This window comes from Heteronotia binoei, chromosome 18 (genome assembly GCF_032191835.1).
Source record: "Heteronotia binoei isolate CCM8104 ecotype False Entrance Well chromosome 18, APGP_CSIRO_Hbin_v1, whole genome shotgun sequence".
Lineage (NCBI taxonomy): Eukaryota > Metazoa > Chordata > Lepidosauria > Squamata > Gekkonidae > Heteronotia > Heteronotia binoei.
The window spans coordinates 3,309,580-3,323,315 of record NC_083240.1 but is presented as its reverse complement, the minus strand read 5'-3'; the positions used below and the strand labels follow the sequence as shown (position 1 = coordinate 3,323,315).

At 48.0% G+C, this 13,736-nt stretch overlaps 1 protein-coding gene and 1 non-coding gene across 3 annotated transcripts in view; both read right to left on the bottom strand.

Annotated features, from left to right (window-relative positions):
* The window catches only part of MTHFR (methylenetetrahydrofolate reductase), a 45,302-nt gene that overhangs the window by 9,473 nt on the left and 22,093 nt on the right, over positions 1–13,736 (bottom strand). For both annotated transcript variants that reach the window (XM_060259226.1, XM_060259227.1), the window contains exons 6-9: positions 12,178–12,428; positions 8,963–9,097; positions 7,968–8,148; positions 4,907–5,089 (exon numbers count right to left, since the gene is read on the bottom strand). In XM_060259226.1, the coding sequence (XP_060115209.1) occupies positions 4,907–5,089; positions 7,968–8,148; positions 8,963–9,097; positions 12,178–12,428 (750 nt within the window). The remainder of the gene's footprint in view (positions 1–4,906; positions 5,090–7,967; positions 8,149–8,962; positions 9,098–12,177; positions 12,429–13,736) is intronic.
* TRNAA-GGC (transfer RNA alanine (anticodon GGC)) lies at positions 4,158–4,229 on the bottom strand. Its single transcript has one exon. It is a non-coding gene; the product is annotated as a tRNA-Ala (tRNA).

Below are 13,736 nucleotides of genomic sequence, written 5' to 3'. Positions count from 1 at the left end.
GATTGAACCTGGGACCTTCTGCTTCCCAAGCAGATGCTCTACCACTGAGCCACAGCCCCATTCATGGCTCTCCAGGGTCTCAAGCTGAGGTTTTTCACACCTATTTGCCTGGACCCTTTTTAGTTGGAGATGCCGGGGATTGAACCTGGGACCTTCTGCTTACCAAGCAGATGCTCTACCACTGAGCCACAGCCCCATTCATGGCTCTCCAGGGTCTCAAGCTGAGGTTTTTCACACCTATTTGCCTGGACCCTTTTTAGTTGGAGATGCCGGGGATTGAACCTGGGACCTTCTGCTTACCAAGCAGATGCTCTGCCACTGAGCCACAGCCCCATTCATGGCTCTCCAGGGTCTCAAGCTGAGGTTTTCCACGCCTCTTTGCCTGGACCCTTTTTTGGAGATGCCGGGGATTGAACCTGGGGCCTTCTGCTTCCCAAGCAGATGCTCTGCCACTGAGCCACCGTCCCTCCCTTGGCGAACCCAGGTTCCAGGACACGGGTCTACAGCCATAATGCAAAAGTCTGTCCTCATACAAAAGAAGAAGCAGGGGCTGCGGTGCATGAGGTTATCAGCCAAGAGTAGGGTTGCCAAGTCCGACTCAAGAAATATCTGGAGACTTTGGGGGTGGAGCCAGGAGCAAGGGTGTGGCAAGCACAACTGAACTCCGCAGGGAGTTCTGGCCATCACTTTTAAAGGGACCACGCTCCTTTTAAAAGCCTTCCCTCCATTTGGAATGCTGAAGGATAGGGGCACCTTCTTTTGGAGCTCACAGAATTGGACCCCCTGGTCCAATCTTTTTGAAACTTGGGGGGTATTTTGAGGAGAGTCATCAGATGCTGTGCTGCAAATTTGGTGCCTCTAACTCAAAAAACATAGCCCCAGATACCCACAGATCAATTTTCCGTTATACCCTATGGGAATCGATCTCCATAGGGAATAATGGCGTGCCCAGCAGACATTCCCCCCCCCCCCATTTTCTGATGATCTTGAAGCAGGGGGAGGGCCCCCAAACCAGGAGATTCCCTGCCCCCACCTGGGGATTGGTAGCTCTAACCAAGAGGCCTAATTCTTGGTCTTGCCATAAGTTTCTTCCAGGGTGCAAATGAGCCAGCCTCTCGCACCCCTCTGAGAAAGGAAAACAACTGCTCCGTCCAGGCCAATTTGTTCATGAAACCTGTCCCCTGATCAATTTAAATCAAGTTCCCCATTTTGTAATTCAGACATTGCTTCAACTGAGTAGCCACAGAGATGAGCTGCTGTAACAATGAGCACGCCTTGGCCTGCAGCTAGAAAAAGCCGTTCTCTCGCCCATGAGCATATTCAGAACCTTTGGCTGCCCGGCCCGTATCTCTTGGCATTACAGAAATACATCTGCTCAGAGACCACGGAAGCAGCTGTGAAAATATAGAACAGATTTATCTTTTACATGCCTGTGTGATCTTTTTTTTCTTTGGCAGCAAGGTCATCTCCTTGGAGAGGAAGGCCACAACTGAGCAGAGTTATGTTTGAGCTGACCTTCTGAAATAAGCATTGTTAGCACTGCACTGCAGCTATCAGCGGCCCCCAACCTTTTTGGCACCACGGAAAGGTTTTGTGGAAGACAATTTTTCCATGGACCGGGGCAGGTGGGTGCACATGGTTTGGGGCTTATACAATTGTGCGCCTTACTTTGATGTGGTGGTTAAGTTTTGTAGACTCTTATCTGGGAGAACCGGGTTTGGTTCCCCACTCCTCCACTTGCACCTGCTGGAATGGCCTTGGGGCAGCCCTAGTGGTTAAGTGAGCGGACTGTTATCTGGGAGAACCAGGTTTGATTCCCCACTCCTCCCCTTGCAGCTGCTGGAATGACCTTGGGTCAGCCATAGTGGTTAAGTGAGTGGACTCTTATTTAGGAGAACCGGGTTTGATTCCCCACTCCTCCACTGGCAGCTGCTGGAATGGCCTTGGGGCAGCCATAGTGGTTAAGTGAGTGGACTCTTATTTAGGAGAACCGGGTTTGATTCCCCACTCCTCCACTGGCAGCTGCTGGAATGGCCTTGGGTCAGCCATGGCTCTCGCAGAGTTGTCCTTGAAAAGGCAGCTTCTGGAAGAGCTCTCTCAGCCCCACCCACCTCACAGGGTGTCTGTTGTGGGGGAAGAAGATAAAGGAGATTGTGAGCCACTCAGAGTGGAGGGCAGGATATAAATCCAGTGTCATTATTATTATTATCACTACATTGCAATGAAATAATGAAATAATTATGCAACTCAAAGCCCAGTTGCTAACAGGCCATAGAGCAGCACCGGTCCACGGCCCAGGGGTTGGGAATCCCTGGCTCAGATGATTTCTGGGAGCAAGGGCATGTTCCCTCCAAGAGATGGAAAGTGAGCTTCTGTGTTGTTTGGCCAAAAGCAAATGATCAATATTTATATTTCCAGTATTGTGCCTGATCTGCCATGGTTCAGCCCCAAAAGCAGATATCCCTGTGATTTTTTTTCTTTTCTCTAATTTCATTTGTGTAGCTGTGTTAGCCTGCTGTAGAAGAACAGAATTTGAGTCCAGTCGCATCTCACAAAACAACAAAATTTCCAGGATAGAAGTTTTCAGTGGGTCCAAGCTAACTTGGTCAGATGCACCCTAATATCTGACTAAGCTTTGACTCACAAAAGCTTACACCCTGGAAATGTTGTTGGTCTTTACAGCGCTCCTGAACTCAAATATTCTTTTCTCTAGAAAAGCAGGCTTAAGCTCATTGTGTTTGACAGAAGATAATGGATTGTGTTTTCAGAAGGTTTAGGTGCTGATCTCTAATTTAGGTTTGCATTGTGTTCAAATTTTAAAATGCAGTTGAGCAACTTTCGAAACAGAAGACTGAAAACAAACCTTCCTTATTTTAAGAAAAGCTATTTGTTTTTAACCCATCTTGCTTTGTCCTGTTTGTTCAGGATGGCTCAGAGCACTTAGCAGGATAAGAAATGAGCCTCCAAAGCCACCGTACCTCCCATCAGATCCACCAAATCCCTCTAGACCAGGGGAGTCAGACATGTGGCCTGGGGGCCGAATGAGGCCCCCAGAGGACTCCTATCAGGCTCCTGAGCAACTGGCTGTCGTTCGCTTCCTTCTCCTCCTCTCTTGCTTCCTTCTGCATCTCAGCTTGCTTTGCCAGGCTTACTCAACTGCACAGGAGCTACAGAGCAAAACCTTTATTTTCTCCATTAGCTGAGACTTCTCCCTTAGGGAGGAAGGGGAGGGAGGGAGGGAGAGCTTGCTTTGCCAGGCTCTCTCAATGGCATAGCAGAGATCCTGAGCGAAGCCTCTCTTCCTTCTATTGGCTGAGGCTCCTCCCCCTCTTGGTCCCCTGGGGAAAGAAGGAAAGAGCCAGAGCTTCCTTTGCCCAGTTCCCTGGATCCCATGGGAGAGATACAAAGAAAGCACCTTTAAGACCAATGAGTGCTAATGCTTCAAGCGTGTTGTATTTTAAGGGTTTTTTTTAAAAAAAATATTTTATTTGTGTTTGTCCTTTATAAAGTTTATATCACCGCTACCTAATCTTAAATAGGTACGCACATGGCCCAGCCCCACATGGCTCAGCCCAACCTGACATGGCCCAGGCCTACAAATTCTCATTTATGTCTGATCTGTCCCTCCTAACAAATGAGTTCGACACCCCGCTCTAGAACAATTTGGTCTCCCCTGACTGGCAGCAGCTTTCCAGGGTCTCAGGCTGAGAAGAGTCTCTTCCTAGCAGCCTCCATCGGAGATCATATGAACATATGAAGCTGCCTTATACTGAATCAGACCCTTGGTCCATCAAAGTCAGTCTTGTCTACTCAGACTGGCAGTGGCTCTCCAGGGTCTCAAGCTGAGGTTTTTCACACCTATTTGCCTGGACCCTTTTTTAGTTGGAGATGCCAGGGATTGAAACTGGAACCTTCTGCTTCCCAAGCAGATGCTCTACCACTGAGACACAGCCCCATTCATGGCTCTCCAGGGTCTCCAGCTGAGGTTTTTCACGCCTACTTGCCTGGACCCTTTTTAGTTGGAGATGCCAGGGATTGAACCTGGGACCTTCTGCTTCCCAAGCAGATGCTCTAACACTGAGCCACAGCCCCATTCATGGCTATCCAGGGTCTCAAGCTGAGGTTTTTCACGCCTACTTGCCTGGACCCTTTTGAGTTGGAGATGCCGGGGATTGAACCTGGGACCTTCTGCTTGCCAAGCAGATGCTCTACCACTGAGCCACAGCCCCATTCATGGCTCTCCAGGGTCTCAAGCTGAAGTTTTTCACGCCTATTTGCCTGGACCCTTTTTAGTTGGAGATGCCGGGGATTGAACCTGGGACCTTCTGCTTGCCAAGCAGATGCTCTACCCCCATTCATGGCTCTCCAGGGTCTCCAGCTGAGGTTTTTCATGCCTACTTGCCTGGGCCATTTTTAGTTGGAGATGCCGGGGATTGAACCTGAGACCTTCTGCTTCCCAAGCAGATGCTCTACCCCCATTCATGGCTCTCCAGGGTCTCCAGCTGAGGTTTTTCATGCCTACTTGCCTGGGCCATTTTTAGTTGGAGATGCCGGGGATTGAACCTGAGACCTTCTGCTTCCCAAGCAGATGCTCTACCCCCATTCATGGCTCTCCAGGGTCTCCAGCTGAGGTTTTTCACGCCTACTTGCCTGGACCCTTTTTAGTTGGAGATGCCGGGGATTGAACCTGGGACCTTCTGCTTCCCAAGCAGATGCTCTATCACTGAGCCACTATCCCTCCCCCCAATCCTTTGGATGGGGGTGCCAGGATGGAATCTGGACCCTCTCCATGCAAAGCTGGCGCTTGACTGCTACCCTGTAGTGGTCCCTCCCCTGCTGCTGTGCAGAAAACCACAACGCTGAAGGGAGGAGGGCAAAGAGAGCGGCACAAAGACAGAGCTGATACCTTCTGGAAGACGTAGCCCCCACTGGGCCCCCAGCCCACGACGGGGTCGGTGGAAGGCTTGCCGTTGATGTTGGGCTGGGAGTTGATGGTCAGGATCCCCCTCTTGTTCACCTTGGCCAGCTCCTCCTTCAGGAGGTTGGTCTCAGGAGCCAGCGGGTCGTCATTCCAGGGCAGGCAAGTCACCTGCGGGGAGGCCAGAGAGTCGTTAAAAATTTGAGGAGGGGGAGAGGATAGAATCATAGAGTTCGAAGGGACCTCCAGGGTGTGGAGAAACGCCATTTTAGGCCTGTGCTCGTCTGGGAGTTGGCTAGAGGAATCTATAAAACTCTAGGCAAGGCTTTGGCCTAGTCTATTCCTCCTTCCCTTCCTGTCTGGAAGCAGCACTTTTGAGGAGGCCTCCTAGAGAGGGAAGAAGTCTTTCAGGCTGGTCTCCCAGAAGGCTGCAGGAGGGAAAACCAATTCCTGGGCAGGAATTGGGTTTTATATTATAGATTCCCCAGAGAGCACTGCATTCAGGGACAAAAAATCTATTGTCCATCCCTGGACCAAAGAAGGCTAGGTTGCGGCTGACACGAGTTAGGGCCTTCTCGGTGGCAGCACCAGAATTGTGGAATGCTCTCCCGGAGGCCATAAGGGCCCTGCAGGATCTCTCTGCTTTCTGCAGGGCCTGTAAGACCGAACTGTTTCGACAGGCCTTTGAGATCTAACCGGGAGAGAGCTGCCACCCTACATCATTAGAGAGTTCTATGTGATCACCGCTTATATTATATTGTAGCGATACAGCACCATGAAATGTTTTTAAAATGTTAAATCGTAATTATTTTTTATTGGTTTTAACGTGTAAAAATAAATGTTGTCAGCCGCCCTGAGTCTGCTTGCGGAGAGGGCAGGATAGAAATTTAAAGTAATAAATAATAAATAATAATAATAATAGATTTTGGGAGGGAAACGGGGAGTTAAAAGTTGTCAGGGGAAGCTGACAGTCAATTGAGTTTTGATTTGAGTCTTGGTGAGTCGGTTCTGGATGGTATGGTCAGGGCCAGTGGTATAGTAGGGAAAGAAGGAGCATTTTTCCCTGGTTTGATTTAGTTCTTCTGTTCACGATTTTATAATGCCTGTATATAGTTGTATGTTTTAAATAAATATTTTGTCTGTTTAAAAAGGTAGTCCCTCTGTACCACATAGGTTCCCCAACTACCTTAGACCACGCTACTGCAAGAGGGGAGTCCAGGGAAGGCATACAGTTGGCAAGGGTGCCAATCCTCCAGGGGTCTCCCAAAGAAGGACTGTGGTCTCTGTTAACCAGATGCTGGGTTGGCAGAGAACCTTGAGGCCACCGAACTGGCAGGAAGGGGGATTGGGAGTCCTGTTCCTCTCGGACAGGAACCCCTAAACTGAGCAGGTGGTGGCAGCGTGCCCTCGTGGCGGGAAGAAGATAAGGAGTTGGTAACTCAAAAGGCAGTTGACGGGAGTGGGTCTGAAGGCAGAATCGGGCCGGTTCCGCCACACAGGGTCATCGAGTCCAACCCCCTGCACAATGCAGGAAATTCAAATACCTCCCCCTAAATTCACAGGATCCACATTGGATGAGGCCAGACACTCAAACGCCTTTCTCAGCCTCACCAGGCTAAAAAGCCAAGGCCAGCCCCCTCTGCCTTTGAGCCAGCTTTGGTAGCCAGACACAGTTTCTCATGTCGTTCTTTCAGATGAACATTCCTGCTTCCTGAGCCAGGGGGGGGTAAAGAAACTGCTGCAGCTTCGACATGGCAAGGCTTTCATTTGAAACAAGAGACAAGCAGCAGAAGTAAAGGTGTGTGTCTGTCATAACCCTTCCACTGCCCCTCCTTCCCCTCCGCCACTGCATCGTAGAATAAAAAGCAGCCTGGAATTCTTTGGGAAGAGGCATTCTCTCCTTCCCCAACATGGCCGAAGGCTCTAGCTTCTTCTGCAGGCTTTCCATTACCAGTTACCAAGAGTTAAAACTGATGACCACCAGTGGCAGCCATCTCTGTGGGCCTGTCACACGTGAGCATACGCGTGAAGCTGCTTTACTGAATCAAACCCTCGGTTTCAGTATTGCCTACACAGACTGGAAGCTCCCCCCCAGGGTCTCACGTCTTTCACATCACCTCCTGCCTGGTCCTTTTAACTGGAGGTGTCAGGGATTGAACCGGAGACCTTCTGCATGCCACATGAAAGCTCTATCTCTGAACTGCAGCTCCTAGCAGAAAAGGCCTAACCAAGACACTTGCTGAACCAGAAGGCTGGGGCCAGGCCCCAACAACAGCGACGATGCTCTGTGTCAAGCATCGATATTTCCCAATAATCAGTCTTTTTGTTATTGAATCAAAAGTTGCTTTATTGTAGAAACCCCATAGCTTTGCCAAGGACAGAATCCTTGGAAGTAATGACCTATACAGACTTACATAGTTACTTTATAGGATAGCTTCAAAGGATACCATACAGATGCAATTTGAGTCACGGGTTCAAAGTTACTACATAATATCTCTTTTATTACTAAGCAATGCAGGCTATTCATAAAATCTCCCTTTCTCACACTCTCTCTGCGACCAGATAAGACCTGTCTGTGTGAATCTGGGGGAGAGGCGCATCACACTGTTACCGGCCAGGCTAACCTAAACATCCTTGGGCCAGATGGATTTATTACTTGCCCTTAGGTTGTAAAAGAGGGGGGAGCAGGAGAGGTTGGTGTTCTGCTCTTTGTTTCAGGGACCATTATGGCACACAGAAATATGCATGCTTGACACTCTGCAACTCAAGGAAGGACAGTCTCTGTCTTTTTTTTCTCTTTCAGAAAGAAAGAAGATGGCCTGAGAATTTGCCCCGTGTCCATGCATTTTGTGCAGACTTCAGAGTGAACGCAACAGTGATCATCTCCAGTTCCAGAAGCCGACCATGGCCCCTGTTACAACTGCTGCATCACCTTGCTCTTCCCAGGCTGCAACGGTTATAGAAAGACTCCTCCTCCACACCTGACCCTTAAGCATGCTCTTTCTCCATGCCGAAACATCCACCCTCCCCTGCAGCCCAAACCCCTCACCTTTTGGCCGTTCCTGTTGGGCTCTCCGGAGATGTAGCACCTGAAGACCTCGAAGACGCTCTGCTCGCTGGTCAGCTCCTCCCCCCACATCTTCAGGAGCTCCTCCCGGGGCGACTTGCTCTTCAAGTAGAAGAGGTAATAGTCCTTGAGCTCCCCAAAGGCGGGGGAGGATGAATTCCCCCTGAGGAGGGTTTGGGGGAAGAGGGGGCATGTTAGTGCAGGGGGAGGGGGGAGAAGGAGGAGAGGAGGCATGCAAAGAGGTCCAGAGAGAGCCATGCAGACTCCAGGCGCCTCCAAGCTCCCCATGAAGCCAAGGGACAAGAATGGCGAGGAATACTTGTTTTTGAGTAGTCTCGAAGTGCAGCCGTATCGGTCTGCAGGTGAACAGCTAGACTGGAGTCCTCTAGCACCTTAGAGACCAACAGGGTTTCTGGGGGTAGAAGCTTTCGAGAGGCAAAGCTCTGTTTGTCAGATACAAGTGGGAATGGAGGTTCCTAAGTCCTACCTGTATCTGACGAAGGGAGTTTTGACTCTTGAAAACTTATTTGTTGTCGTTGTTCCGTCGCACAGTGGAGTCCTCCAAGGAGCAAACGTCTTTTAATTTCATGGCTACAGTCACCATCTGCAGTGATCTTGGATCCCAGGAATGTGAAGTCTGTCACGACTTCCATGTCTTCCCCTTCTATTTGCCAAGGAGCGATGTGGCCGATGAAAACTTATCCCCCCCCCCAAAAAAAACACCTCTTGTTGGTCTCTGAAGTGCTATTGGACTCCAGTCTAGATATTTTGGTAAATCACTTTAATTCAGACGTTGAGGCTTTCCCTATCTTTATTGCGCAACACTTTGGATTTTCCAAGAAAAATGGTACGTTGAAAACGGTTATGTTATCAGCTAGCTCGCCAGCCTCTTTCTGTCTCTGTTTTGCATCGATGGGCCCACCCGTCCCCCCATCTGGCCTGAGGCTTCTACAGCCCTCCCCCCAGCAGGCACTCACCAGCGGCCATTGGGGAACTCATCCCATTCTTGAGTTCGGTAAATGTAGCTCTTTGGCCTGGAAGCCCAGAAAATGGGACGGACGTCTTCAACTCGCCGCTTGGGGTTAGCGCTGATTGCCCAGGGCAACGTCCTCCTAGGAGGGATTGGTGGGGGGGGGAGAGAAAAAATGGCCACATGAATACCTGCTTCTTGCACCTAGTTCATTTCCCCCCAAGTGTGTAGGGTACACTTTCCCCTGGAATCCAAACTGAAGGCACGCCTGACTCTTCCATCCCACAAGGTTAACTTTTTTTTAGTCACCGAATGACTGGTGCTTAAAGATACTAGTATGCAGAGGAACTGCCCAGTTGGTCTGCACACCCATTGTATCGACTTTGATACGTATTTTATATTATTATATGCAAAGCTTTTTTTTGTAGCAGGAACTCCTTTGCATATGAGGCCACACCCCCTGATGTAGCCAATCCTCCAAGAGCTTCCAGTAAGAAGAGCCCTGGAAGCTTCAGGAGGATCAGGAGTGTGTGGCCTAATATATGTATGGCTTTGTCTGTATAACTCTGCCATACAATAAATCATGCTGGGGCATGCTGGCTGGGGCTGATGGGAGTTGTAGGCAAAAAACATCTGGAGAGCTACCGCTGGCCACCCCTGCAATAAATAATAGATAACAGACATATGCTGCTCTGCCAGGCCTTTAAAGCACTCGGGGAAATTCTCCCCCCACCTCCTTTAATCCTTATTACAACCCTGTGAGGTTGTTTAAACTGAGGGGCAGCAAGTGGCTCAAAGTCTCCCACAGCGCAATCCTATGCACAGTTACTCCAGTCTAAGCCCACAGATTTCATTAGGCTTAGACAGCTGTAACTCTATAGAGGGTTGCGCTTCAGGTGACTTTCACAAACGCAGTAGTATTTGAACTCAGCTCTTTCCGTTCAGATTCCACCTAGTATCAGCTTCACCCTCCTGAACAATGGATGTTCCGTTTACACACCGCTGCTGTCAACAGACTTCTCCTCCCATAACTTCCTGCTAAAGGCATTTAAGAAGCCATCGGATCATCCTGTGGCAGTGAGTTCCGTAAGTTCCGTATGGGTTACACAATACATTGTCCACCCTGAAGCTACTGTCCATGAATTTTATGAAAAGACCCCAAATTCTGTTATTATTCCCCTTTTTTGGTTAATAGGCCCTTTATGTTGGTCTCTCATAAGAACATAAGAGAAGCCATGTTGGATCAGGCCAACGGCCCATCAAGTTCAACACTCTGTGTCACATAAGAACATAAGAGAAGCCATGTTGGATCAGGCCAGTGGCCCCTCCAGTCCAACACTCTGTGTCACATAAGAACATAAGAGAAGCCCTGTTGGATCAGGCCAGTGGCCCATCCAGTCCAACACTCTGTGTCCCATAAGAACATAAGAGAAGCCCTGTTGGATCAGGCCAGTGGCCCATCCAGTCCAGCACTCTGTGTCACATAAAAACATAAGAGAAGCCATGTTGGATCAGGCCAATGGCCCATCCAGTCCAGCACTCTGTGTCACATAAAAACATAAGAGAAGCCATGTTGGATCAGGCCAATGGCCCATCCAGTCCAGCACTCTGTGTCACATAAAAACATAAGAGAAGCCATGTTGGATCAGGCCAATGGCCCATCCAGTCCAACACTCTGTGTCACACAGTGGCAGAAAATTTTATACACACATACACTGTGGCTAATAGCCACTGATGGACCTGTGCTCCATATTTTTATCTAAACCCCTCTTGAAGGTGGCTATACTTGTGGCCGCCACCACCTCCTGTGGCAGTGAATTCCACATGTTAATCACCCTTTGGGTGAAGAAGTACTTCCCTTTATCCATTTTAACCCGTCTGCTCAGCAATTTCATTGAATGCCCACGAGTTCTTGTATTGTGAGAAAGGGAGAAAAGTACTTCTTTCTCTACTTTCTCCATCCCATGCATTATCTTGTAAACCTCTATCATGTCACCCCGCAGTCGACGTTTCTCCAAGCTAAAGAGACCCAAGCGTTTCAACCTTTCTTCATAGGGAATGTGCTCCAGCCCTTTAATCATTTTAGTTGCCCTTTTCTGGACTTTCTCCAATGCTATAATAACCTTTTTGAGGTGCGGCGACCAGAACTGCACACAGTACTCCAAATGAGACCACACCATCGATTTATACAGGGGCATTATGATACTGGCTGATCTCTTTTCAATTCCCTTCCTAATAATTCCCAGCATGGCGTTGGCCTTTTTTATTGCAAACGCACACTGTCTTGACATTTTCAGTGAGTTATCTACCACGACCCCAAGATCTCTCTCTTGGTCAGTCTCTGCCAGTTCACACCCCATCAACTTGTATTTGTAGCTGGGATTCTTAGCCCCAATGTGCATTACTTTGCACTTGGCCACATTGAACCGCATCTGCCACGCTGACGCCCACTCACCCAGCCTCAACAGATCCCTTTGGAGTTCCTCACAATCCTCTCTGGTTCTCACCACCCTGAACAATTTAGTGTCATCTGCAAACTTGGCCACTTCACTGCTCACTCCCAACTCTAAATCATTTATGAACAAGTTAAAGAGCATGGGACCCAGTACCGAGCCCTGCGGCACCCCACTGCTTACCGTCCTCCACTGCGAAGACTGCCCATTTATACTCACTCTCTGCTTCCTATTACTCAGCCAGTTTTTGATCCACAAGAGGACCTGTCCTTTTACTCCATGACTCTCAAGCTTTCTAAGGAGCCTTTGATGAGGAACTTTATCAAAAGCTTTCTGGAAGTCAAGGTAAACAACATCTATCGGGTCTCCTTTGTCCACATGTTTGTTCACCCCCTCAAAGAAATGTAACAGGTTAGTGAGGCAAGATCTTCCCTTGCAGAACCCATGCTGAGTCTTCCTCATGCACATTCTGGGATTGCTCCAGTCTGCTTACAAAGATATTTCAGGAACTGCACCCGTTTCTTGACTTCTCCAACAGATGGAATTGTAAAGCTGCCTTATACTGAATCAGACTTTGCTCCATCAAAGTCAGTATTGACTACTCAGTCTACTCAGCAGCTCTCCAGGGTCTCTGGCTGAGGTCTTTCACATCATCTCCTATCTAGTCCTTCCTACTGGAGATGCCAGGGTCAAGCAAATGCTCTACAATTGAACCGCAGTCTCTCCTACTACCCAAGTGGATCTACAGAGAGGCTTGTCCTTTGCTTACCTGGGGTCCTCCTTCCAAAGGCCCAGACGCCTCAGCACTTCCACGGTGGCCACTTCCCGATTGAGGGTGTAAAAATGGAGACCGTGCACCAAGCCGGTGTCCAGCAGCTCCCGGCACATGGTCACTGCCAGTTCTATGCCGTAATTCCGGATCGCGGCATCGTTATCTTTGATGGGCTCAATGACGTCCTTGATCTCCTGAGGCACCTCCAGCTTAGACAGCTTCACCAGCTGGCGCAAAGAATGATACCCCTGCGTTGGAGGAGCAAAAATATTCACTGGTAATGTATTGGTTGAAAATGGCCAAGCCTAGAATCTTGGGATATGAATTCAAGAGAGTTCCAGAGACTTTCTTATTGGGATTACAAATGGAAAAAATTTCCAAAAGAAGATAGAATTATAATATGGTACCTGCTTTCAGCTGCTAGGACATTGTATGCGCAGTTATGGAAGCAAGACAAAATACCAGAAAAATGGGACTGGATTGAAAAAGTTATGTCATGGAGTGAAATGGATAGACTTACAAGAATCTGAAAAGACTATGATTTAGAAAGATTTAAAATGGACTGGGAAAAATTCAGAAGATATGTAGAAAAAGAATGGAAAGTAAAAGGATATCGGGCGATTTTTGATAATAATTAAGTATTAGAAGAAGAACAAAGATGAACTATAATAACTGAGTTGGGTTTATATAAGAAATGTGTATCTTTTTGAAAAATGATATATAGGGGTTTCTTTTACTATTAAGATTCTTTTAAAGTTAAGGTTACCTTTTGATATTAGTATTTTAAGTAACTGACACCGGCAGGGGTCAAGATATGGGGGGAGGGGAGAATGAAAAACAGTAATGTATGGGGAAGGTAATAAGTGTTTATTAATTTCTTATTAGTATTGGATATAACTATCATATGTTACCAAATAAAAATTGTTTTAAATCCAGAAAATGGCCAAGCCTACATTTGCAGCAGAGTGTGCCGATACGAGTCCTGAAAGGGGTGTCAAGTTCACACATCTTGCAATAATGAGATCCTTTGTATTTTCAAATAGATTCACTTATTGTAGAGAGTGAGACATCAGACCGACAAGGTAGTGTGAAGATTGGATAACATAAGCAGAGCAAGCGTTATATAGATGAGCACTAGCCGTTAATAATTGGCGCGCATCTTTCAAACCTGAAGGCTACAGGGTTAGAATAACATCGCTAGTCTACTACAAAGCGCACAAAAACTGATAAGTAACTGGGAAAATAAAGGGAGGGTTAGAGGCTTTGCCACCTCGCATTCTTCCAGAGACACAACACAGGCATGAATCATAAGAGTTACTGCTGTAAGCCAGATAAGGTAACAGACTGGGGACTTGACATACTGTCCCCCAAGTGGACCCCCTGGGCTTTGAAGGATATTTTTTGTAAAGCTTCCTAATCAATAGGACCGCCAACGCCATGCTGGGAATTATTAGGAAGGGAATTGAAAACAAATCAGCCAGTATTATAATGCCCCTGTATAAATCGATGGTGCGGCCTCATTTGGAATACTGTGTACAATTCTGGTCATCGCACCT